Raw genomic sequence first — 27,347 nt, forward strand, 5'->3', positions numbered from 1 at the left:
ACCCAAGTGAGAGCAGCAGTGGGAGTTGGGGACACCTGCTTGTAACAGCTGGTGGCCTCGAGCCCTGTGGCTGGTGGCCCTGGGATGTAAGGCCCCTGCCTGTGGACAGTTGGGCTTTCCCTTAAGACACCTAATTGAGCACACTTCCTCCTTTTACCAAAGCGAAGGCTGCAAGGACCTGCTTCCTTCAACTTTATTGACATTTTTGAGACAGCAACAGGCAAAGTATTACCATAAGCCAGGTAGAGAAAGAAATCAAGTGCAGAAGCACAAGGAATTAGACTCCCATGAAAGGACACACACTCTCATTCTCTCTTCCAGCAACAACCAAGCAGCCAGGAGCTTCGGACAAATGAGGCATGGGCTGTGTGCCTGCAAGAGATGCTTTTGCAGTTATCACCACTCACATTAAGAGAGACTGGGGCCCTTTAAATCAGGAGCACTGCTAGTTCTGAGCCTCTGAGGACAGGCTGCCCCACTGCCCGCCAGCTAAGGCAGGATTTACTGTGCCAGCGTGAGCAGCAGCAGCACTGGAGATGGAATGTAGTATTTGGAGGGTGGGGGGGAGGAAGAACAGCAGACAGCAGAACTCATTGATAGCTATAACCTCAGCAGTGGTACTCCTGTTGCTCCTGCTCTTCAAATAGATACGACAGGGTCCCCCTGCCATGCCAGTGCCCACCCTCCAGGAGGTACTGCCAGAGGCTGGTGTCTCTTGAAGGTACTTAGTTCAAGAGTCCTGAGATTCACACTGGTGCTCAAATGTCCCCATCTATGACTCCCAGTCATCCTCATCCTCCTCACCCACAGGCTGCTGTGGGGGTGGGAGGGGTGGTATTGAGTCCGACATACGAGCAAAGGCACCAGCAGGACTTCCAGGAGCATCAGGATTTCCGGAGGCTCCTGGCCCTTTCCCTGAAATACCTGTGAGGAAAGGAAAATCACCAGTGAGTGACACCTGGGGACTAGAGAACACAGAGGTTCAGCAAAGAGGAGGGGGAAAACCACATCTCATACTGCTGCTGCTCCCAGGACTCAGGTGACCCAGGCAAGCAGAACAGCCAACACGCTTAAACACCACCACAGCCCTGTGCAAGGGCTCATTTAACTAAAGCTCCACTTGAGCAAATCCATGCCCTCACTGGGGAAAGTGTCTCTGTTTCTAGGGCTATGGCTGAGCCAGAGGTGCCAGAAAGTGCTCGCCCTCTTTCCTAGGGGGAAGGAGCAGCCCACCCTGCAGGACAGTACCTTTGCGCCTCAGCACCAGTTTGTTGAAGAGGTCTGACATCAAATCTCCACTTTGTCCCGTAGCTCTCACTGAAACAGAGCAAAACAAGTCACAAAAGTCATGTCAGTCTGAACCTAGCACTATGGCAAAAGCATTCTCCTGCAATACTGCCTTCAAATTAAAGAAAGTAACCCAAACAAACCCCTAATCTTTCCCACTCTATTACAGTTTCAGGTCAGGAAAACACCAGGCACTGCAGGGTAATTGCATCTTCTGGGGAAATCCAAGAGTGGAATTCATTGAGGGGCGAGAGGGGAGTGTGCAGTCTCATTCTGCCAAACCAGCTCCATCAATACCCTCCCCAGCTATCTAAACCACCTACTCAAACCGGCTCAGTCCGGGTTTCCTTTGTGCATCTGCCCCCATGCAGCACATGTGAAACTTCTACACAAACCTGGAGACAGAGTGGGTCTCCATCAGGAACACAAATGCCCTGCTGGCAGATGGGGTTTAGCAAGTTCACAGAGCTTTGGCTGAATGGGAAACACCTGTGTCCTACACCACCCTGCGAGGAGAGACGATGCCTTTCCGCTCCATATGTTCACTGTGCTCCTGGCTTGCCCATCTTCCCCCAGACCTACACCCCCCCCAGCCTGGCGCAGAGAGCAAGGAAGATCAGTTTTGCCGAAGAGCCTCAGCACCTTGTTCTTGTTCCTTCTGCTTCTTCTTCTCCAGCTTCCTCTCCTTTACACTGCGGAGGTTGGCCTTCCCAATGCCACCGGCCTGGCGGATGGACTCCAGGAGACTGGCACGCCCTGTAGAGGGGTTCACCACTTCCTTTGGGGCTCCCTGGACCGAAGCTGCAGGGACAGGAAGGACAAGCAGAAGCCATGGGTCAATGCACCAGCTACAGGCCCAGCCAAATCCCCATAGAAAGGGCTGCTCTGATTTGCGGCCAGCCTCTGCTCAGGGCTGTAAGCCAGGCCCAGACACCTCTCAGTGACAGGCTTATGCTTAGCCCAGCCACCAGCAGCCCTGCCATGGGGGAACCGAAGGCTTGCAGCTCCCAAGCAGGTGGGAGCAGCTTCCCCTCCCACCACTGGAAGTCACAGGCTGGGAAGCCACAGGGAACCAACCAAGGACACAGGCTGAAGCCAAGGAGTCAAAGTTAGATTCTGCTGGTGAAGCTGTGGAGATACCCAGCCCTTACCTGCAGGCACTGCATTGCTGCTCTCCTCGCTCGCTGTCCGGGCTGGCTCAGAGGGGGCTGTGGGCTGGGGAAGGGGCGGCGGAGGTGGCACAGTAGTTGGCATAACAGGAGGTGGTGGGGGAGGTGGTGGTGGAGGAGGCGGCAATAGCTCAGCATCTTGAAGGCCTGAAAGATGATAGAAGTTGCATCTGAAGAGTCCCCAGAGGACAGCACACTGAGATCTTCAGCTCACAGCTTCACTCAGCTCAGAGCTTTGCATGCCTCAGCGGCAACAGATCAGAGTCCTCACCATGCACTGCGCAGCAGAACACTCCCACAGCAGGCAGGGCCAAGGAGGGTTTGAGATTCCTCGACTCTGCCCTCCCCAGCTGCATGCCACTGGGCCTGCCCAGCCCACCCAAGGGCATCCCACCAGGCTGCCAGGAGGCTAGTCCCTTCCTGCACACCGCTCTCCCTCCTCCCTAGCCATGCAGGGGGTGAGGGCGGTGAGGGGCCTGGAGTCTGGCCATCACTTGAGCCGGTCGCAGCTTTGACTCAGGCCCAAGCACAAGCCAGAGGTATCTCCAACATCCACCTTGACATCTCCACCAAGGGACTTTCTGCCTTGTCTCCACCTTCTAGCAATCCCTACCTTCCTCCTTCACAGGGTCCTGGGATTGGGAATTGGAAATACCTGGTTGCAAAGGCTCCACTGACTCAGTGTTGAAAGTGGGTAGCTCTGGAATAGCACTGCTAGGGGCGGATGGTGCGATGCCGGGGCCCAGATCAGCACTGTACATGAGATCTGCAGCGATGCCAGGCAGATCTGGCAGGTAGGATGGCACATCGATCTCAGGGACCTGTCCCAGATCTGGCACATAGAAGTAGTTTTCAGCTACCTAAAAGAAGCCCAAAACAAAAAGATAAGGCAGTGACTACACACTTGCTTTCCCTTGCAGCACAGGCACTGCAGGGAACAGCCTGAGCAGCAGTCAGAACTGGACTTGTGTGCCTTAGTACAGTGGCCGCTCAACAGCTACCCCTACAACTTTGTGCTCTTGTCCGGTGGCAACTCCCTGTCCTCAGAGGTTACCCCCTGCAGACCAGACTTGGAAAACGCAGGCTGCAGGAGGAGGAAAAGGTGCAGGATTCTTCCTAGAGTCTTGCAAGTTAGCTCTCTCTTCTGAAGGCTTTGTGCACCAACTTTTGCAGCCTACATAAGCCAGTCTCTCCTCCTCCAGAAGAGAATGGTGACAGAACCGTTTCTGAGATTAAGATGCAGGAGAAGCAAAACCACATAGTTACAGAGGTTTGGTTTTGTGTTTAACACACAGGCAGAACAGTACCGAAGGTGCGCTGTGAATAAAGGGTTTTGTTTACTATATACACCGCTATCTCCTCTCATCCAACATGATAAGCAAATGCTTCCCAGGCTCCTTTCCCCAGCCCCAAACCACACATTCCACCACACACCAGTAAAGCTCCAGGTATGGCCACTACAAGGTGTTTGGTACAAGATCAGATCAGTCACGTGTTGGGGCAGCTGGGTTGGTGCACCGCCTGCCTCATGTCCACACCAAGCACAAACCCCTTGTTCAGGCTGGCTGGCCCTTCTGTTTGCACCAGCAAGCGCCCCTTCCCAGCAAGAATGATGGGGATCAGACCTCCTCCCAGGCATCTTCTAGCAGTGGCACCTCACCCTCAGACTCCTCACAAGTCTCAGGAGTTAGTACAAGGGGGATAATCAGGTGATGGAGCCTCCAAAATCCTCTACAGCCCTGAGGTCTAGCAGCAAGGTGAACAGATATCACATTACTCTTCTCACAGCACTCAGCAAAAGCTTAAGCAGAGAGAAACACCTGCCAAGTTTGAGGGTTTTGTCTCACCCATCAAGCTCACACCAGGACTTTAAGCACAAAAACAGGCAAGGTCCTGAGAAGTGAGACACTGCAGCCCCATGAGGGGCCATTCTCGTACCTGCTCTCCACCCTACAGAAGCCCTCTCCCCTCACAGAGCTGAGCACAATCCTCTGAAGGGGAAGCAGCTGCATCCCCACAGCTGTATCTCACCTGTCGGTCCAGCTGACCCCTTTCGGTGATGGAGAGAGGAGCATCAAAGAGCTTCTCTTCTGTCTCTGTTTCCAGAGCCACATGGGTCTTGGTCACTGCTCCAGCCAGAGGATCCAGGAAAACATACTTCTTGTACCTAAGGGTAGAGGACAAATATTTCAGTAATGCCGCCCCAAGAGTCAAGGCCTGAAAGAAACAGTGTACCCAAGAAAGCCTTGGAGGTGGAGACCTCCCAACTCACTCACAAACATGTTGGGCTTTCCAGTTTCCTTCTTTTAGCCCTGTTTTCCTGCCTCACCCCTCCACAATCAGGAGGCGATCAGCTCCTCACCCTGCCAGCGCAGCCTCCACATTCCTCCTAAAGCAAAGCCCCACTGCACTGCCATCACCATCAAGCTCTCCCCTTCCCACCACCTGGCCCGAAACTGTCCTACAGCCTGCAGCAGGACACCAGTCTCTCCTGGTGACTTGCCACTCAGGGTCCAGGAGGAAAGACAAAGAGGGGAAATAATCCATGGTTCAGGAGAAGAAAGGGGAGGTTCAGCAGCTGAAAGCTCTAGAAGGGCTTAAAGAAGCTCTTCAATATGAGCAGAAGGGGGAACCATGAGGCAAAGGCCAATGGGAAAGGGAACTGCAGTCAGAGAGACAGTGAAGACATTAAAGGAGCAAGAGCCATAAAGTGTTGCTGTGAGGAATCATCAGGAGACGGATCAGTACCTAGGCTGGCACATGGGGGCAGAGAAGGGCAGGAGTGAGAGCAGCTCTCAAGGCTGGGGAGAAATTACAGTGGGATGACAGGAAAAACTAAGTCGGGGAAGGGAAGTGCAAAATTGCATTGAAAGCAGGTGAGTGGAAGATGAGGTACAGACAAAACAACTCCTTCCACCCAAGGGGAAGAGTGGGGAAAAAGGGTTGCTATCTGGAAGCCAACAGAGAGGTACCAAACCCTGTCCTATCAGGAGGGAGTGGAGCATCTCCCTTATGAGGAAAGACTGAGGGAGCTGGGTCTCTTTAGTTTGGAGAAGAGGAGACTGAGGGGTGATCTTATTAGCATTTATAAATATATAAAGGGGGAATGTCATGAGGATGGAGCCAGGCTCTTCTCAGTAGCAACCAATGATAGGACAAGGGGTAATGGATTCAAGCTGGAACACAAGAGGTTCCACTTAAATTTGAGAAGAAACTTCTTCTCAGTGAGGGTGACAGAGCACTGGAACAGGCTGCCCAGGGAGGTTGTGGAGTCTCCTTCTCTGGAGACATTCAAAACTCGCCTGGACGCCTTCCTGTGCAACCTCATCTAGGTGTTCCTGCTCCGACAGGGGGATTGGACTAGGTGATCTTTTGAGGTCCCTTCCAATCCCTAGCATACTGTGATACTGTGAGCCTGGTATGTAAGACGCTCAGGAAAGCAAGGAGTTATTGCTGCCCCTGGGGAAGGGAAAGGTCCTCTGAGGAGAAGCAGGGGCAGGGGAGCAGCACAGTGCTGCTCCAACTCTCACAAGTTCTCGGTGGTATTAAAGAGCAGCAGGGAGCTGAGGGAGCTGATGTTCCTGGGGAGGCTGCCAAGGCCTTCTTCTGCATCATCCTCCTGGTGAATTTTGGTGCTCACGCACACAGGGAAGTACTTGAGCTTCTCCTGCAAGAAGACAGATAACAGGTGGTAAGACACTAAAAATCAAAGCTGCTGAGACAGCTCTCCCCAGCCACCACAACCCACACTGCTGGATCCACTGCAGGGTCTGGGAAGCCTAGTGCTCCCTCTCCACCTCCCTTTCTTTGAGCAAGGAAGCACATGGACAACATTGCAACCCCACTCTTGTGACAAATCTCAGCAGTTCAGACTCATGACATGTGTTTTTGGTGCCATGGATGGGTGATATTGAACAGGTGTTGCTGTGGCAAGGCTCCACCAAAATAAAACAACCGCTCAGGCTCTATAGCCAGAGGCAGGGATCAAGCACTGCAGTCTAAAAGGCATTTGTTACAGTGTCTCCAGCTACTAGACATCTTCATGCAGGCAGAGTCCCCCCATACATCTCTATCACCTTCCCTCTGCTGCCTTCAGTTGATGTTTTAAGAGTTGTGATCCCACCGGTGGGGTATGCAGGGAAGGCAAAGGAAAAAGAGGTTAGCAAAAAACAGAGTGCCTGCACTAGGCAAGAGATGAGGCAGAAGGTAGTGCGCAGGGTGGAACGTGTGCCAGATGGTTTTGCAAAGCCTGAGGGATTTGCAGGAGTTTTCAACTCTAATGAACTGAAATCTCCTCTCTCTCGGTTCTAAAACTTCATGCATAATAAATAGAGCTCCCTTTAGAAAAGGACTTATTACATCTGAACTGCTTGACTTTTATAGAGCACAGGAATTGCCATCCCAGATCAGACCAGTGTTTCAGCTAGCATGACAGCGCCTGCTGCCAGATGCTCTGAGGGATGAAGCTCGGTGCCCACAGCACGCTTTGCTGTAGAAGAAGGAAAGGCATCAGTTCCTGAACCCAGAGACAGCCCAGGATGGGCAAACCTCCACCTCAGACCCCTCCCCACATCTTTCCTCAGCCCCTTCACAGCTCCTGTTCTTTCTTCATGAGCTAGGACAAGCAGCAGCCTGGCAGCTGTAAGTTGGTAAGTGTTCATGCCAGCGTTCATGCCAGAAGAAACGAGAACACTAACCAGGACAGATTGAATAATTGGCCACACTCTTGAGGTTTTCTTCTGTCACCAGAAGATGACCAAAAGAGACACTCCAAATACTGTCCACAGCCTCTTACTGCCCCACTGCTTCCAGTATCCCTGCTCTATCCCATTCTCCGAATCCTTCTTCCCTCTCTGTACTTGTATGAGGGAAATGGAGACCACCGTTCGTTCAGTTTTAAGACCATATCTCAGCGACATAAGCAGTTCCCGCTGATCGAAATTTCAGTCTTGAATACGGTAGCCAGAAATCCTGGGAAATGGCTTAGTCACAGCTCAGTTAATCCACTAAGAGTTTGTATGATGCTCTGAGTCTATAAAATGCTATAAGAAAAAACCTGGGAGGTTTTGATTTAATTTTTTTTCCCCAAAAAATAACACATTCCAACTTGTGAAAAATACACTGAAACATCTTCAATTTTTACAGAAGCAAATAGGCAAAAAAATATAAATTGTTATTTAGAGACTGTAGAAGCAGAGATTCAAAAATAAAGGTTCTTTTGATCATTAATATTCATTTCCCAATGTTTAATTTTTTAAGGATGAGGGAGTACTGATGTTTTTGCTAGAACTGCTCACACACACTTAGCCCTCAAGTCATATATATATTTTTTTAATTCTCTCTTTGTAGATTTCAATTAGTGCTGGAAGACTGTGCGTCACTTTAAGGGCATAGTGAGAAACCAACCATTACCTACATTTACTTATAAGTCTCATCTAAGGAAGTTATAAAAGCACTAACCGTGAGTATTGCTCTGAAACGTGAGGGACTACATAATCTTTTTAATTTAAATGCCATCAAAGTGCTAGTCTTATTCAAGTACCTAGATCTGTTTTGCAATTTCGAACAGCTACATACCGTCAAAACTAACCTGCAACTGCGAATTCCACAAGTTAACATACCATTTAAAAATTAGTTTTCTTATAGGAACCTTAAGGCCTTAAGCCAATGGTTCAGCAACCTCAACATACTGAAGTCATGGAGGGTGCTTGAATGCTCAAACACCCCAATCTGGGGTTTGGCACCTGGCAGGATCACACCCTTAAGGATGCTGCATTTCCAGACATTTTTCTTCCTTCTTAGACTTCTTTTAGCCTACAGTTAAAAATATATTAAGTCACCTCAGTTCTTAAGTTTAATTAAGCACACCCTATTACAAAAGGGAATTGGTGTGAAACACCAGAAACCCCATTACCCCCATGCCAATGGTGTGCTGAGGCTAGCTGGAAAAGATGGGCAAGTGCCAAAAAGCTGGTTTAGCCTCCCCATGCCCATGGCGGACTCCGCCGAGAGGCAGAATTCACAAGGACACGTCCAGTTACGGACATTTTTGAAGCCTTTTGAGGTTACTTCAGCAGCAGACCGTAACTTTTTCTTGGACCTCTTCCCAAGCCCAGGCAGACCATGTCTCTTAGCCCATTTTCCAGCCCTCTGAGGGGCACTTGCACCACCTGGACACAGGTCCCACTGCAAAGGCAGTGCCCAGCAACTAAACACCCCACAGGGCTGCAGCCAACTCACTGCTGAACCTTGCCTAGCTGCTACCACAGCAACGTACAAAGCAAGTGGCTTTGCAGGCTTACCACAGGGACCATGTTTCGGGCACTCTTATCCATCAGTGCTTACAGCCTAAACAGTGTCCTCTCAACAGCTGAGTTTTCACTTGCTTGGGGTGTGGAGGGGGAAAGGAGAATTTCCCAGGAGGGAAGCATTTCTAAATAAACTGCAGAACCATGCGCATTTCTAACTTAGCTGCGTGCCCCGCAAAGCACAAACCCTAAGCGCTGAGCACAGGCTGCCACCACTTACCCTCAAACTGACAAAAGCAGAGCTTGCTTTCCTGGCAGGGCGTATGCATGCGTGTGCGAGTGAAGTTAGCAAAGGCCACTGCGACTGCTCCCAGCAAAGAGGCCCTCATTAGAAGTGAAAACAGGCAGCGAGCCTCTGCTGAAAGCCCTGAATAATTGAAGAGGGCATAAATGCAAACATTAGACTTTCCTCTGTCACATTTCATTACTGCAAGCCACGTCAGGCTCTGTGCCCAGCTATGGCCGAGCAGGGCCAGTCCCCCTGGAATGTGGTCTGAGCTCAGCCACACGGAGCCCCACTAAGCACATCAGCTGCTCCTGATGCAGGCCCCTCCATCGCTTATCTGCTGACAGCCACTTGCCAGCACAGCAGCATCCCCCTGCCCCACAGAAGAGCTGCAGATGCTAGCACGCGCATGAGCTTGGCAATAGTAACAAGACCACTGCATCAGGCAGGGTCAGCAAAGCCAGACAAAGGTCAACAATCCCAAGGGAGGATTGAAAGATGGGTCACAGGAGGGGTGGAACAAATAGAAACATCCCACAGAGCCTGCAAGAAAGTCCCTGTGGTGATGGCAGCCTGGGTCACGAAGGGCAGGACATGGCAATGGTACAGAGACCGCCTGGGACAGGGAAGAGGTGACGTTGCAGGCAGATGGCAGGGGCTGTGGGGAAAAGCACGCAGAGCCTACTGGAGCCAGCAGGCCGGCTAGATGGGCATGGCATTTTTGCAGGACACTGCTTTTTACCAGCTGATGCTCTTCTCGATCCCCTCCCTGTGCAAGGGGACAGTGTGGGAGACCATCTTCCCTGCCCACTCACCGCATACCTCTGCTCCTCCCACACGCTCTGATGGGATGGGACCACCAGCCAGACAGCACAGCCGTAACCAGCCTCCCCTGGTCGGCCAACTCTGCCCTGCACTACTGCCAGGGCTCAAAGGAAGCACGAACCCTGCTGGAGTTTGCCAGCTGTCCATTCGGCCAGCAACCCTGCTTCCCTGGCCTGGCTGAAATATTCATAACTACCTCACTGTGTGAGGTCTCAACTCCATTAAAACTCAAGAAAGTTTATTGTGATAAATTATTCAGTGGCAGCTTTATTTTTGGGTCACGGCACACAAGGATGAGGAAGGAAGTGTCTTCAGGGGTGGAGAGCAGGGAAGTTGTCAGGTTTACCCCTAACCTGCCAGGAAGAGTACATCCACTACTCCTGGCGCAGCGCGTACACAGCAACTTTTAAACTTTAAACACAGCGACTCTTCCTCCCCTCCTTCCAGCCCAGGAATGTTGACCCAAATTGTTGGAGACTCCTTTGGTAGAATTTCCTGTCAAACCCACCACTTCTCAGACCTCCCTAAGAAGCCCTTCTCTGCCTCCCAATCCACGGGCTAAAAGGGAACTCAATACTTCAGGACCTCTTTCAACACCAACTGCAGACATCTGCACTATGTGCACACCTGGAAGCCCCAACTGTGCTGTGTACTGAGAGATTGACCCCTTCTCTGAAGGGCTTGCACCCCACAACAGCTGAACACGAGACAAAGGAGAAGCAAAGCACAAACAAAAGATGTAACGAAGCAAAATGATCGGCTTGTCCAAGATGGAAAAACTTAGTTGGGAACCAGGGAGGGACACTGTAGAGAGGTTGGTGCTGGTCTCTTCTCACAGGTAATTAATGACAGAACAAGAGGGAATGGCTTCAAGCTCCAACAGGGTAGGTTTTGACTGAAGATTAGGAAAGAATTTTTCACAGAAAGGGTGGTCGGGCATTGGAATAGACTGCCCAGGGAGGTGGTTGAGTCACCATTCCTGGATGTGTTTAAGAGACGTTTAGATGTGGTGTTGGGGGATATGGTGTAGGGGAGAACTTTGTAGAGTAGGGTAGATGGTTGGACTCGACAATCCCAAGGGTCTCTTCCAACCTAGACAATTCTATGATTCTATACCCAAACACAATGCTTTTCTGGGTCAGAAAAATGCTTGAATGAGTCCTTTTTCTCCTGGCACACTAACAAGCGCTTTCTCCTTTCCCTTCTCACCATTGCCTATGTTAGAGCCTTCAGATACTATTTTTCAAACAATTATGACCCTGATGCCAGCTGTCTCGCTACACACAGCCGAAGCCTTACGCTCAGCCAGCCGCACCCACAGGCACCACTGTGGGAAACGGTGGTGTTTCAGGAGATGGAATTGCTCCGGAGAGTTGGCAGCCAACAGCCACCCAGAGCACTCAACCACTGCACCATCTTATACCGACATGGCCCTCTTAAACCAGCAGTTCCGCAAGCTTCCCAGCCTGACTTCACACACCCCTGCCAACAGGCCAAGCTGACAAGATGTTGTGCTCCCAGCCTATATCCTAAAGCCCTGGTCTACTTCATCAGAGACAAACAGCCTCCCAGCTTCTCTTTGCTTGTTCATCTCAAGGTCTGTTCTCCTCCTCCTTACCTGCAGAGCTTTCTCATCCAGCACTCGGTGTTTGCTCTGAATCTTGTGTCTTGGCCATTTCTGTTTAGCTGGGTCTTCTGCACCAGCAAAAATGGAACTGTACTCCTGCAGCCGTTCAGGGGCTGGATACTTGGCACTGGAAAATACCTGCAGAGAGACAAGGGGGGGACTGAAAAATCCCAACAACTGGGCAATGCTAGACTATAGAAACACATGGAGTGGAGTAAGGCATACAATTTGTGCTGCTAACGGGAATGGACAGCCTTGGAGTCAACAGACTTGTACAGGCTATATGCACGGACCCAAGCATGCATGGGCTGTCACTTCAGACAGTGGAAGTGCCAGAACCTCTATCTATATATAAGTACTAGGAGATCATAGGCTTCCACTGGTAATAAGGGAATTTCAAACACTGTATTAAATGGAGGAAGAATGGGGAAAGATGGTTTTTCATCAGTTTTACACAGCTCAACAAGATTAAGATGCACTAAGGGCAAGCTCTCTAACAGCAGTTTTCATTCAAATAGCCAAAGTGTCTACAAGCCTGAAGTGAGAGGGTGTTGGGCTTAGCTCAGCACATGCCTTTTCTCTTTCTCAGGGAGAAGCTGGGGCAGTGACTTACTTAGGCCTCATAAGGCTAGGAGCTGTGTGGCTCATGTGTCTAAAAATCATCAACTGGCCGAGTCAAGGAAGGAGATTCTCATCACAACCCTGCTCCCCTGCTCAGCAGCAAGGCATAGAGAAGTGAGCGAGCAGCAGCTGAGGCAGCTGAGCACCTCTTCTTCTGCAGAGCTTACATCAGCAGTAAAGAGAGAAGGTGGAAAGAAGAAGGGAGGCCATGCAGCCTTCACTGAAGTCACTACCTTAATAGCCTTCTTGCTGCCCTTTATCTTCTCAATCTTCGCTTGGGCAAGCGTGACTCTCTCACCAATTGCCTGAAGCTGTGCCCGGCTGGCCTCCACCCTCTGAGAGATCCTAGGAGGCAAGCACCTTTCTTAAGATGAAGAATACAGAGCCAGAGATTTTTTTAGCAACAGCCAGTGCCCAGGCCCTCAGGGAAGGGTGTGAATCTTGGTGGACTGGACTGTTTCATTGGGTAAAATAGTGCTGGTTGAGATATGCTTGTCTCAGTCCCATTGAGAGCTTTATGCACTCCAACATGAAGGTAGACCTAGTCTACGACTCACAGAACAACGTTCCCACAGCTGTCTGAGGCACAGCACAGAAAGATGGAGAACTGGAGCTTTTCTGCGACATTGGAGTGCCACAAGTTCTACACCTCTCTGCAGGTACTGCTGACAAGAAAGTCACAGCCAGTTATCAACCTCCAACACGTTTTTAATAAAAATGCCTTGTTAAAAATGAAAGGCAACACATGCTAATGAGCAGAGTTCAGGACTCACAAGGCTTATCCTGTCCTCTACTATACCAGCATTTTGTTGCATGACTTCTTCCATGCTGCTTCGCAGCTTTATGATTTGGTTTCCGCATCAGTTAAACAACATTAGGTCTTCATTTGGAGCAAGAAAGCATGCTAACTTGCATAATTTTTGCATAACTAGATGAGCATCAAAACGCTTTGGGACTGAGTGAAAAGCACTCTGTGGCAGCAGGGGATAGAGGTCACTGATTAAGTATCTCTGCATTTACCACATGGACATATTCCTTTCCCACAAAGCTTACAGAAGATGCCTTGCAGCCAGGGGCAGGGCTGAAATTGCCAACATGCCATGCACAGTCATTACCATGGTGCAGAAACCGTCACACAGGCTCAACCAGAGGCTAGGAGGGACATAGGGACCAAGCATGGGTAACTATGGAGTCGCTTCCTCAGGAGATCTTCCTTCCCCATGCACTACTAGCAGGTTCTCCCTGGCTTCAAGCTCAAAAACTGAAAATTGTTCTGAATCTTCACCCCTCTAATGAAACCAGCAAAGAATATTTTTATGGCTATACAAGCCATTAGGAGAGATAGCACTCCACTGCAGCAATGTTTTGTAGCAATGAGTTCCATCGGATCATTTTGTGCCTGTAAAAATCAATCTCAAGCACTGTCTATAATTTCACCAGAAGTCCCTCTTTGCTTTTTAGTAGAGAGCTCCCATGCTTTTTTTTCCACTTTGTCTGTATAATTCCTTTTAGCAACAAATTTGACATCAGCAGTGATCCATGATTCCCATTTTCAAACTGTACCAAACCCGTCTTTTCAAGTATTTTCACTCTGTGCAGCACATTCCCTATTACAGAACAGAAATGGACTCCATTGAAGCCCCCCTCATAGCAGGTAGCCAAAAAAACAGCAAGTACACATAGCCTATCCACCTCGTATCATTCTGAAAGACCCCCCCACTTCTTTCTCTAAATAGCTTTAAGTGTTTCTGTTTGTTTATAGCCTTGCTCCCCTCTTCCAGAGGCATCAAAATCCTTCCTTGTGCATATGGCAGGAGAGCACACAGCCTGTTTCTACTTTATTCTTTTTTGGAGTGGGAGATGAGGAAAACTGAACCTCATGAGATTTTCCCCTCTCAGAATTACTCTCCATTTCCCCATCCTTTTATTTTAAACACAGCCTAACAGCTTGTATTTTGTACCAACACTATGTACAAATCTGTTCATGATTTTCTTCCCACCCCCCCCCCTGTCTCAGTGGAGTAAGTCCACATCACTTAAACACTTGGTCGGTTCTCAGAGTAGTTTCTGTTGTTCCTTTCAGCGTGCATTTCCGAGCACCTGTCTGCAGCAAATTTCATGTGTCATAGGGCTGTCCCATTGCCTTGTTTTGTTAAAGTGTGAGATGCCTCTGAAGGACCTAAGTCTTCCCTAACTGCTCTCCCCAGCAAATTTTCCCACCTCACAGTTCACCTCTTTTCTAGATGTCTCATAATTGTATTGATTGACACTATTTCCAGCATTGCTCCTGAGGGCATCTGACTATTTTTACTTCCTTCAAAGCTGAAAAAAAAAATGGTCATTTATTTCTGCTTTGCCTCTCTCCCTCAAATCAATGATGCAATTGACCTTCTCACCTTCTTACCTTCTAGGAGAATAAACCTCTCTCCTAGAGGAACTCAACAAATCCTTCCTGAAGCTTCAAATAAAAGCAAGGTATCAATTGCCTTTTAGCCAGCACCATGCCGACTCCCAGACACAGTTTTAAGGGGCTGACAAGGCACATGTTTCTCTCCCAGAAGGAAGTGTTGTTAAACAACTAGTTATGCAAGCTCAGGCCTGGAAACCAGTAACCGTTCTCCCTCCCACTCCATGAATGTGAAGGGGTCAAGTGAGGCAGTCAAATGCTTCCCTCACTCCCTTTCCTGCCCCACATAATTGCCACTGTTTCACCAGGTGTTACCTCTTCCTCTCCCATCCCATGCTCACTCTTTTGTTGGCTGTGAAGAAGCAAAGGAGTTTGAGGAATCCCACTTATCCTTACCTTTCACCCTCAACCACTTCCACATTTAACATTCACCCTCTAAGACACCCGGTTTAAGAGGAACAGTGCCACAACTCCCTTTACACCCCCACCAAACACAGGCAGTGCATTGGCTATTACGAAGTGCTTCTTGGTGCTACAGTGCTAACACCTCCTGCAGTGCATGGACAGCATCAGGGGAAGAACAGAAAGCAAAGCATACATCTTTCTCATTTAAGGTTTCCTGGAACCTCTCTTAAAAAGGAAGCATCCCTAAAACCACAGCATGACAGGCAATTACTGTGTCCTAGCTACAACAGTAATGGTGCATCCAGAAGGGAAAGAGGGAAGACATCTATAGCTTCATCCATTCCTTCTGCCCACCAAAAATAACCAAGAGTGGTTATATTCACCCATAAAAGGACAGTATCAGGCAGACAGCCTGCTCCCAGCACAAGCTGGGGAAGTTGTCCCGTGCCAGTTCAGCTATTTCAAACCATGATGGCTCTTCTCTGAGGCATCCTGTACTTTGTCCTGTGATCTCCTACTCTAGGATTTGCCAGACCAAATCGCACTGACCTTAGGAGATATGCCAAAGACCTTCACCTGAGGTGGTACAGAGGCAGGCACACAACACAGAAGGAATACACACAAGTCTACAGAATTAATTTATTTGTTGCTGAGCAAGATAACACAAAAAAAATATTAAATACCCTCAATCCAACTAATCCAAATTCTATCACATGTACAGGCTTCTAAAAGTGCATGACTTATGCATGTACAGTTCAAGATACAGTTGCACATGTTAGTTAAGAGAGACAATACATCATACTGATACTGAAAAAATATATGGAAAAAAAAACCCTCATGTTCAAGTGTCCTCCAGCAACTTTAGTATTTCTACTGCTGTGGAAACTGAATTTACTCCAAGGAGTCAACCTGGTGTTTGTAAAGAAAGGAAACAGGAAGGGATGGAGAGAGCTGTTGCCAAGGTTTTCAGGGGCAAAGTGTTTGAAGCAAGGTGCCATTCAGACCTCAACCTCCATTCAAGGAGAGTGCTACTGAGTGGCATTTGTTTGGAAGGTAATTGCAATCAGGACAGGAGGGCTAAGTGTTAATAAAACGGCCCATTAGTGCCCCTCAAAACCCTGCATTCAGACAGCCAAAACCACCATCAGCATCAGAACCTACCCCATGCCTATCTTATTAGACATTGCTGTGCTATTTTGCTCTCGGTGCTCTTTTCTGCTTGAGAAACCCCTTTAGATAAATTCAATGTGACTTGGGAGTTGCAAAGAAGCAGGAGGCGTACAGCGACAGACCCTCCCTTTGGGCAGGATGCACGCTTTGGGACAAGTGAAAAGGGGGCCTGCAGAAGAAAGGAGAATCTATCACCTGCCTTCAAATCCTGGACACTGAGCCAAGCCAACCTCCCCCTCCCAATGCAAAAGTAGTACATGCAGCAGATTAAATCTATCTAGTGGATTATCTCTTAATCCATACAGACTTTTATTTTTGATCTAAGCAGATATTAAAGACAATCTTTCAGCTGCTTTGATTCAAGCTTTCACATTCTCTTGTCCCTCTGAAATCTTTTTCCTGACAAGTCCCCTGTGCCTCACCCCCAACTCAGACCTCCTTTCTCCTAAAGCCCTCATCCCGCTGCCTTGAGCTCCTCTCCATTTTAGAGGCAACTCTCTCCAACACCCACAGCAGGTCCCAGGAATACTTCCTCCCACTTCACTGCCTCCTTTGCTGGTCCCGTATCCTCTTGTCCCATCTGCAGCCATGGAGCAGATCACTTCCCATTATTTCCTTATAACTTCTCTGATAAATCTCACATTCTGTTGGCTACTGAAAGACCTCCTTTGCTGCATCTGTGTCTGCTCATGGGGAAAAATTACTGTTCTCTTACTCCCATAGGAAAAAGATTTGAGGCATTAGGAAAACGGCATCCAGGACACTGCCTACCAGTTGTCAGCACTGGTGATAATACTGTATTTCTACGAGTCTCTAAGTACTCCACAATGCCAAAAAAAAATTGTGATTTTTATCATCTATTTTTGCTAGGGATCAGACAGCATCAGAAAAAAAAAATTTAAAATCAGAGCAGGTTTAAAGGCAGGCTGACAGATTCCCAGAAAGGTCGTTAAGCAAGACAGAATTCAGCTGAAGGGAAGCATCACAGCAGCAGGAGACCCTTTGCTGTCCCTGTTGAGCATACTCATCACCCTAAAGAGATAGGGATGACAAAACTTGGGAAGTGGGAGAGAGAAGAGGCAAGCTCCACACCAAGGTGAATGAGAAAGGCGAGGCAGCAGAGGCTGGGAGCAAACCTCTCTGGAATACCAAAGAACTTCCATTTCATGTCTGAAGTACAAAAGTAAGTGATCAACCAAGGAGAAAGAACATTACAGAGCAGAATGAGAAATAAAGTTGCACAGGAGGATAAGGCAGCCGAAATATTAAATTACTTTTTTCCTTAAATGAGGACTGTACACATCATCAAAAGTCAAGCTTCTCGTCTCCTCCCAGCCCAGACTCCAGCTCCTGAGAGATAGCAGGGGGGTGCTTGGCATTGCTGTTCTAAACTTCAGGTTACATACAGTATATTTGTTCCATAAAACATTGCATTTTTGCCTAAAAGTCAAGCTGCCTTCTTTTTTTTTTTTTTTTTTCTTTCTAACAAAGCGTGCTTTTAAATTCCTCCCTTACTGCAGGAGGCGTGAATTAGAAGGGACAGAGTTTATGGATCTTGTATTTTATTACATCCCCAGACTCTCCAGGTAGCTGAGCAGGGTAACAGGGGAAGATAACAGTATTGGCTGCCATTCATCCTTCCACAGCACCAGTGCCAAAACCAGCATGACACTGCTATTGATGAATGAGATATCACTAACTCCCTAGGACAAGTTTCAGTGGGTTTCCAGAAGTGAGAGAACCACTCATGAAGAGAGGACAGACTACATCCCAGGGGACGGGAGACATCATCCCATGGTGAAAGCAGCAGCAGAAGGTGGTACGGAGGGAGCTTAATGTCTACTTTTCCTCTCAGGCCTTCTTCACTTGCTTCTTTCCTGGGACCCAGAGGCATACCACTGGTCTCTTCTATTTGTATGCTGCAGAGAAGAAATCTCAAACTTTTTCGAGTTTTAATTTGTCTAAGAATCTTCTTGAACAAAGGCCACGGGCTTTTATAGCTCCTCAGGCTGCTGAAGTGATGGGGAAACATCAATGCATCGCCCTCGGTACGTATAACTCAGGGCTTTGATGCACAATCCACTAGACTGAAGCAGGCCTAGAGAGCTAGGCTAGAATATTTAAGTGTGTTCTGGCTGGCTAACAAAGGATAATGTTTTATGAGGCACCAGTGTGCTTTACAAACAGCCTTACCGCATACGGATGTTGCTGCACACTGCGGTGGGCCAGCTCAGAAGTTCATGCAGCAATGACTGGCACAGGCAGAAATGGCCTTGTGAGAATGGCCTGAGCTCCATTCTCCCCACTCCCACGCAGTGCCTCTGCCCCAGCAGTTGGCAACATCATAGGATCAAGATGGAGAGAGCAAAGGAAAGGCTGCCAAGACATTTACGGTTTACAGTGATCCAGGGAATCATTCAAAGCCAGTTCACAATGCCAATTCACCTCAAAAGTTTGAAAGGCAAAAAAACCCCAAACATGCTTTTATAAAAAGCCAAATACATTCAACCACTCAAAGAAAGATCAACTTGTTTGCTTTCTGCTCTTCTCTCTCTCCATATTTAAGCAGTTTTTAAAGTCTTACTTCATGTCTGAGTAAGTGTAATCAGAAACTGTCATCATACACCAACTCTGATAGAAAGAAATCCCAAGTGAGATAGTGTAATCAATGTTCCTTCCTCCATTAAGGGTTTGGGTATTATACTAATTAATGTTTATCACACTTTGATTGCTCCTTGAGCCTGATTTGCAGGTGTTTCAGCATTCACATATTGCCTTGCTCCTGTGATGCTGAACAGCTTTTCAGATTGGAGGGTGATCAAGGTTGCCAAGTTATCCTCAGCAGGATCTGGCATACATCACTCTCCACAGGTCATGTTCTCACAATAACTTCATTTTGATTTTTAATCTCTCATTTCACAAGGTGCTTCCACTACAGTGAATTAAGTTTATGTAAAACTGGAAACTTAGAATTTTGACCTATCATCACTGCACCCTCCCCCCTCTCCCCCTGCAGCTTGTTCTTCTCCTCAGAAAAGCAGTTTGTTTGTTTTGGGGTTTTTTTTTTGTTTGTTTTTTTGTTTTTTTTTTTTTTTAAGGTCACAAACAAATTCTTCTTTAACCTTCTAGCCTTTTTACTTGCCTCCTACCACTGACTAATCTGAAAGCAGACAGGTTTTCCTGTTTTTAGAAGAAATGTAGACTAAGCAGAAAGTCTGTGTATACTAAGCAGAAAGTCTGTGTTTGTAAATAAATTGCACAATTAGACCTTCTATTTAAACTATACAGGCTACTTTTGCTCAGACTACTTCTCCATTAATAGTGTTAAGATATATAAACACAACAGGTTCTACCACCATGGTGACAACTTCTAGAAGGATGGTCTGAAAGAAGTAATGGGAAGAAAAATGGCTCTTCTGCTAGTACTGATGGAGTTTTATCATGATCTCTTGAGTTCCTCCACTGGCAGTGTGGGGGCAGATACTGAACACTACCATGAAGCTGCTTCCCAGAGCAGCAGACACAGACACAGTCTTGTGATATTAGGCAGCAGATGCTGTAAGTACTAGTAACTGGTTTGTTATCTATATAGTCTTCACTCATCCTTGCAAAATTCTCACGAGCAGTTACTCACTGAAGCTCAATCTTTTGTAGTAATAGCCTTAAGTGTTGGGTTTTTTGTTTGTTTGTTTTTTTGTTTTTGTTTTTTTTTTTTTTTTTTTTTTTTTTTTTTTTTTTTTAAAATCACTATTGAAAGGAAGGCTAATCCTGTTTGGACAGAATTTTACGAGACTGTCAGAAGTAAATTTTGTTTCCATGTTGCTTGAAGTTATGGATCATATTTGGCAGATAGCTTGAGAAGGTGTTTTGCCACCTTGTAACCTTAAATTAATCAACTGTGTACACAAACATTAGGTTTCTCTTTCTCCCATCAAAGCTCCTTTCTTAGAATAGCCAAAGATCTTCCTCTTTGCCCCAACAAAACAGAAAATGTGTATCACTGTACAAAGTCACAAGAAACATAAGCAGTGGAGAAATGCCCAGATGACCCTGTGGTGAACGGTATGTGGGGGTAGGGAGAGCTAACACCTTTAAAAAGGTCTCAGATTCCTCTGGAAGACTAAGCGTAGAAGAAACCCCTTCCCAGCCTTCATTCAGGCACCGTGCCGGATTTTACACATACAACACTTCGATTATACAATTTACTCTTAATCAACATTACACTCTACATTTCCTATCAGCAGTAGTCACAGAAGACAGATCAGCCTGGATTTAAATGTCTGATCTGTGCCTTCTCCCAGGTGGGGTTGCAAGAGAAACGCATGAGCTACCAGCCAAAACTGGTGTTTCTTCTGAGCTTCACCTGAGGGTAGCAACAGCAGGGACACGTGCTAACAAGTCTACAGCAGCCACCCCAGCCCTTCTAGCCTGTGTCTCACTTCAGCCAAAGACAACTTGCTACATCACCATGATAATGTGGGAAGGAAGAGAGACATTTGCAGAGCCTTCCTCCTCACTGGCAAGGCAATCCATGTCGACTCAATGTCGAAGAACAAGAGTATAGCCTGGTTTATATCAGAAGATCATGAAGTTCCTCTTTATTCCTGTCTTTCCTCCATACCTTCCAAGCGGTTATAGATCAGTTTTCTTGACCAAGGTAAGTAGCACCCAGTTGCACACACATAAGAACTGATTTATAAGAAGTGATTTAGTGAACATCCCTAAAGGTTCTACTACAGGGCTTACCCTAATGTAACGCTGAACGTACCAGGTAAGCTGAGCTCCCACTCATTCGTTGGGATGGAGGCTTTTTATACCAACATAACACATAGCACAAATGCTGCTCCTAGTCTGTTTATCTCCACTACCAAAACAAGCCACTGTCACCAAGAATGCTGATCAAAACACACCCGCCTCCAGAGTAGAAAATGATTCCTTGTGATAGAAATTCAAACTCTAATCATTCTCCAAGGAAAGCATTGCTTTTCTTTGCATGTAATCAAATATCATTAGAACTTCATAGCTTCTCACCCAAAGATCTCAAAGCAATTTCCAAGCGTTAATTAAGTCTTGGTTGCTCGTGACACCAAAGAGTGTAAACGTTCGTGACAAAGGAATTATGGGGAAATTCACAGTAGAGTCCCATCAGAGTAGATTTTCAGTCGATCATTCATTAATTTTAACAATTTTTTCTTTAATTCACAGGAGTTAACACATACATTTCGAAGCTGATTAATTTTTAGTTTTACTGAGTTTAAGATCACCTGTGCAAGTACTTCTACACTCTTCAGTGCCTCCCCATTGCCAAATCCATCCCACTGCTGCTATCTAGAATAAACTTCAGCCAGCAAGCACTGATTCAAAACACTGACAATTCTCTCCATCACCACTTCTTTCTCTGGATCCAAAACATACCCTCTCCGCATATTTAAGACACAAGTTTGAAGGTAAAGTTTTTTGCACTGACTAAGTTTTCCCCACTTCCCAGCAGCTGGTGGCAATCACATGGAATTTGACTTGTGCACCACAAGTTGAACCCTTCAGTTCCCTTTTCAGTAACAGACACTTAAGAGCTATCATTTACAAGCTAGTACTCACACAACAGCTAGTAACTAAAAATTAGTCTCCTGCACAATTGGACTTGCATATTCAGAAGAAGGAAAGCTTAAGTAAGAAAAAGGACTTGCTACCATAAAGCAGTCTGTTTCATCAACTGTGAAGCCTTCTAAGACAACTGTATTTCATTTCTTCTTCTTGTAACTCTTAGTTCCTTTCTGACTTCCACCACATAATGAGGGTCTGCCTCTGTGGTCTTTCCTCACTTTATCCTGACCCACGGAGGTTGTTGTCAGATACCTTATTAATGACCTAACTAGCTTTTGAAAGATGACTTGGAGAATCCAGGTTGTTTTGTTTTGCCCTCAATACTGTGTTTCTGCTCATCATATTCGCTGCAGTGATCACTGTACTTTCAATAGCTTACAGCCAAATCAAATTTCTTCTATTTTCTTCCCGTCTTCCTTCAATTGGATACTTCAGCCCATGTGACTACTGCCACTTGCTGCTTCTGTTTAGCAGCCCACAATCCTTCTCAGCATCCTGTGAAGACCAGTGCCAATCCCCAAGATTCCCCTAAAATCTTGCTACAATGAAAACAAGCCCAACCAGATAAGAAAAACTTTCTCAGAAACAGTTATCAGCCCTTTGCTAGTCACAAAACCTCATTGCTAACTACATCTTTTGCCTTTCTCACCCATGCTTTGAATTTGAACTTCTCATAACAGATGCTTCTCTTTCAAAACAGGTCTCCTTCTCTCAAAGATTTCTTTCCGTATTTTTTGCAATCGTGCTTTTTATTTCAAAATATTTGCTCTTCAGAAACAGAGGTTGTTTAGTGTTACTTTTTCATTTTCCTACAATCAATTGCAGTCACACTCAAATCTCAAAAGGCACCTTCTATGGTACGCCCATCAAAAAGCTAATTTGAGGCTAAGTGCTTCTTCAACAAATGAGAGTAACTCTTTATGACACGTTATCTATCTAACACCTTTCCTGAGTGATTACAGCACTTTCTTCTTTCTTGAGGGCTTTCTAGTTACTTTTCCCGAAAAAACTTTGGGTCCCAGAGACAGATTTTTCTAACAAAGAGTAGATGCCCTTCTGCTTGGACAGACAGCTGCTCTGTCATTTCAGTGAAACAGTCTGTGATCAGACATCATGTTTAGAGCAATTCTGGACACACGATTTCATTTTCCTCACTGTCCTTTTAAAACTCATCTTCGCCCCCATAGTGACCTACAAACAGTCATTAAGAATGGAAATACTAGCTTCACAATAATACCAGAACAAATTTGTACAGTATACTCTTCAAACCTCTTTCCGCACCCCAAAACTGCCAGGACTGTAAATTTATAAATCTTTAATAGCCTAACCACTTGCCCTGTGACATACTCACACAATAAATGTTCTCACGGACCAATGGTTTTAGCAGCAGCTAATCCCCTCATCCCAGCTAAAAGTAAGCATGAAGCATAACAAAGGGCATGATTTTGGCTGTGGCATCGTTTGGATTTCCCCCACCCCAAATCGACTCTGTGCTAGAAAGAATAAAGAAAACCCTGCCTGGTGCTCGGTAACCCAACAGGAGTTGGGAGCTTCTCATTCTCCTTCCCTGAAGAAAGTCACACAAAGCCTGAATTTGTTCTGGAATCAACAAAATCCAGGATGTCACTGTCAAAAGTATTGTTGTTGAAGTGAAAACAAAGAAACCCAGTCATTGGGCCAAAGTGACAGAGAGAACTGAACTTTGGAGACCATGAACTTTCTAGTTTCTTGGTGCTGAGCTACTGGAATGATTGGCATGTTATATGTTTTTCATAGATAATCAGAAAGGCTATTCCTGTGCACTGCCGCAGAGCAGAAGTGCAATAGCTTTACCTTCTCTTCTAAAAGGAATGTCCTGTTATGCCTCTTAAGCTCATGAAGCATGTCTTCTTATTCAGCTTTGATGGTAGATCTAAAATGAAAGTCCTAGAAGTAAAATAAAACCAGGTATTCACATTTTAAAATGTATATTAATCTAGAATAAGGATCATATTCTTGGATAAATTAAGAATGGAATACAACTCAGAAGATACTAAATTACCCACCTGGGGTTTCTCTTTAATGCATTTTACAATCCAAATCCTTCATCCCTGGCTCCAAAAATAATTTTTATCCCCTCCTCCGCCTAACGGCGCCGCATGGTGGATTCCCTCAATAAAATGATTATCTGGAGGATTTAGATAGAAGAAAAACAAGAACTCCTTCATTACCATCTGCAAATGGATCTGCTGTCTCCAAAAGTGCTGCTCTATCTTAACTGTCAGTGACATTACATCCAAACGCTAATCTACCCCATTTGGAGAAGCACAGTGACCACACCACAGCTATAGTCAGAAAGAAGGACCATGCAAAGAGAATTTAATCTGCCAGTCAACTGTGAAGAATAGACCTTTGGCACTCATGTTTCCTCCCACAGCTCTCCCTGCAGTGCGCACACTCCCACTTATATAGGGGGAGCCTGTAATGCACATTTCAAACCACTCAGTGTTATTTTCCAGACAGTTTTCTCCACACTAGATCCCTGATGGAAGTCATGCCTGTAAACCAAAGTGACTTATTTGAATCTCTTCCTCCAGGGCTGGCTGAGTAGACAAAACTCATCCACAGGAACAGAATACGATTCCAACACGTGTGTGAGTCCAGGGTCTGAAGCTGGTTGAGAAGGTAGAGCTATCACTTTGTATAAGAAAAGAATGACATGGCAATTGTGTCAAGAAGAGGGGGAAAATCTGAAAATGTTGCCAAACCTCCGGGCTATGAAAATAGAAAAAAAGGAACATTTCTTTTGCTGTGAGGCACACACTGAATTGTTATGATCTGCTTCTCCTTGGATATATTGCTCCAGAGAGCAATAGCTACAGCCACTTGGGGTAAGGGGATGGGGGGAATGGACTGCCTCTCTGGATGGAGAAGTTCATATGATTTTTTCCAAATCTCTGTTAATTAACAGCCACTTCTTGCCCTAGCAGTTTATAAACATGACTTATTGCTGGACAAAATCTCAGCCACTGCATCTCGCATCAGATGGATCAGGATCCTTCCAACCCACAGCCATACAGAGTACTTCAAGGAAAGGAAGTTTACTCAGCTGCACAACAAGAAGAGTTTTAGAGTTCTCCTGGAGAACTTTCTGAGGGCATCACAACTGTTGGAACTCATTATAGAAGCACACTTAACACTCCCATGCTAAAGTACTGCAGCCATGAGACCTCTTTGCATTAGCCGCTCACAGCTCTGGCTTGGGAGGTCAGTCACTCCTCTGCTTTCCAAGCAGCCCTCAAGGCCCAAGTGACTGCCTGGACCCTGAATTGACACTGACATCCCACTAACCTACAGAGCAAGGGTAATTATACCTCTCTACTTTTTGTTATAAGATAGCTCATAAAAGTTGAAAGTAATTTATAGCAGGTGGGGGTATACAGTGATCCATCCTTCAACTTAGTCACAGCTCTGTCCTCAAATTGACTGTGCTTTAAATTAATTGTTGGTGAAAGAAGGCAAAGTTTATCAAGATAATTACTTCTCACCTACACAAATGGGTCTAACATTTGTTTCATTTGCCTCTTCCTACAGGCTTTATTTGCATAGATGGTTTTGAAACTGGCTTTATCTGTTTTGGAACTCAGCCTTTGAATAACAAACAATGGTAGCTACTACATGTGGCATGTCTCCTGTTAAAATCACAGCTCTTCAAACATTTTAGAAAGTTTTGCTGAGACACAGGGAGTCCATACATGGTAGCAAATTGCATTTAGCCTACAGACACATAAAAATATGAACAAAAAGTAAAGAAAATTAAGTCAGAAAGCCATTACAAACTGCATGTGATTGGACCAAATATTTTTTTTTATTTATGATTTTCTTCAAGATAAAAAGTTCTGCTGCATGAACAGTCTACAAAGCAAGAAGTTCCTATCCTATTAATAACTTATTTTTATTTACTGTGTTAAGATTCATCACAGACTCTTCTGAGACACCTCTTTTCAGGAAATCCAACTCAAACAGTTGTAGACAGCAACATCCCTATTACAAATGATCAGCACTGCCATATCAATCCTTTAAAAGCTAAGGTAGGATTTCCCCTTGGTCATGACCAAACAAAGAAAATAAGCCAAATACCTTCAAAGTAAAGCCCTCCTTTATTGAAACAGCAATCTTGCCTCCCTCTGTTCTCTTTTGGTATCACTCCTTCACCCTTTGAGGAGCAGCTCCCCAGAGTTGCAAAAGCAGAATGAAAGTTGTCCAGAGAGGAAGGCACAGATTCAGGCCTCAGGATGGTCAAGCCACAATGTTGCACTAATGTAGGTAGGTGCACCTTACACTTCTTCCTACCATCTTTAAGGACCAGGGAGAAAATTAGCTCACCAGAACTTGAAAGCTGCTACTCAATATTGAGTTTTCTCCAACAAGGCACACAGTACAAACAAGAGACTACCCTGTCAGGGTTAAGGAAAACACAAACTAAAATAAAACAGCAAAACATATGCACCAAAGTTACCTAAGTTTCTCCCTACTGTTTGCCTTTCCTATTGCATATGCCATCTGTTTTGATCTAACTGTCTCACATTTCCACTATCACGAAAGGCCCTGTCAGAGTAGAGAGAATCCTCTCAAGAGCCTGTAAGTCTGAAATTGTTGCCTGCCTTCTTTTGCTAAACAGTTTTGAGACCAATACAGAAGCGGGAGAACACCTCTCCTGCAACTTTTGCATTTTCCTTCACTTTTTTACTACTTACAGCAAATTGATATATCAGCAGTTTAGCATGATTGCACCTAAACCATTCATTTTATTACTGGTGACTGAGTATAGGAGTAAGCCTGGTATTTCCTTTGTGCTCCTGGACGGCCTTTTCAGCATTCTGGACACAATATTCCATCATTTTCTTTTCAGACATAGCATCAAGCATTAAGAACCCTTCCTCCCCATAGAATGTTTTCTGTAGCTAACGCAAACTCATATCAGGCTTTGGGAAACATTTTGCATTAATGCTGGCACTGAGTCTTTTAGTTATTCATTAAAATGTACTTCTATTTGCAGACCTGCTATTAGGTGTGAAAAGTTTATGTCTGCTGGAAGGCGGATATTGAAGGTGACGCACTTCAATCATTTCTTTAAATTGCTCGGTTTAAACGATGCTGAAGGCCTTGTTAGTGTACAGAAGGCTACAGCTCTCTTATCAAGTTCAAGCCTGCCTTTCAATCACTTAAGGCGGAACAGATTGATCACCCTCCTTTGGGGGGAATGGGATTCAAAGATAAACAGACTGCTAGTGAAAGAAACTGATGTGGAAGAGCTGCTGTTAGTAGACTTAGAGCAAGGGCTTAAGTAACCATCACTACATTTCAATGACAGTGCCATAAAAAGCATCTTGCAGAATCAAATTTAGCATTCTGTTCCTCTCCTTCAAAAGACATATTTAATCTCTGGAAGTCGAAAAGACACAGATTTTCAGCACTTTGAGATGAACAAGAATCCTGTCTTGCTAATTCTCCATGATGTTTGTTTCATTTTGAAGGGATAATCTTTTAATGACTTAAAACCATTAAGCCTCCTCTTCCCTACTATTCCCATTTCATTTCAAGCTGTGACAGCTCTATCTGCACCCCTTCCCACCCGCTGCCCCACTCCATGTGCTGTCAAGGCATCCGAATTGAGCCTGGGCCTCAGATCCTGCAAAATTTTAAGTATAGGGATTTT

General features: G+C 45.9%; 1 protein-coding gene across 1 annotated transcript in view; it reads right to left on the reverse strand.

Annotated features, from left to right (window-relative positions):
* Window positions 1-175: 175 nt before the first annotated feature.
* Window positions 176-27,347, reverse strand: part of WASHC1 (WASH complex subunit 1) — a 31,916-nt gene continuing 4,744 nt past the window's right edge. The window contains exons 2-10 of the mRNA XM_082487085.1: window positions 12,297-12,408; window positions 11,434-11,580; window positions 5,987-6,123; window positions 4,488-4,623; window positions 3,112-3,316; window positions 2,439-2,603; window positions 1,930-2,088; window positions 1,249-1,317; window positions 176-924 (exon numbers count right to left, since the gene is read on the reverse strand). Coding sequence (XP_082343211.1) covers window positions 773-924; window positions 1,249-1,317; window positions 1,930-2,088; window positions 2,439-2,603; window positions 3,112-3,316; window positions 4,488-4,623; window positions 5,987-6,123; window positions 11,434-11,580; window positions 12,297-12,408 — 1,282 coding nt within the window. The 3' untranslated portion in view covers window positions 176-772. The remainder of the gene's footprint in view (window positions 925-1,248; window positions 1,318-1,929; window positions 2,089-2,438; window positions 2,604-3,111; window positions 3,317-4,487; window positions 4,624-5,986; window positions 6,124-11,433; window positions 11,581-12,296; window positions 12,409-27,347) is intronic.

The sequence above is a fragment of the Vanellus vanellus genome (genome assembly GCF_965231255.1).
Source record: "Vanellus vanellus genome assembly, chromosome: 1".
NCBI classification, from domain to species: Eukaryota; Metazoa; Chordata; class Aves; order Charadriiformes; family Charadriidae; genus Vanellus; species Vanellus vanellus.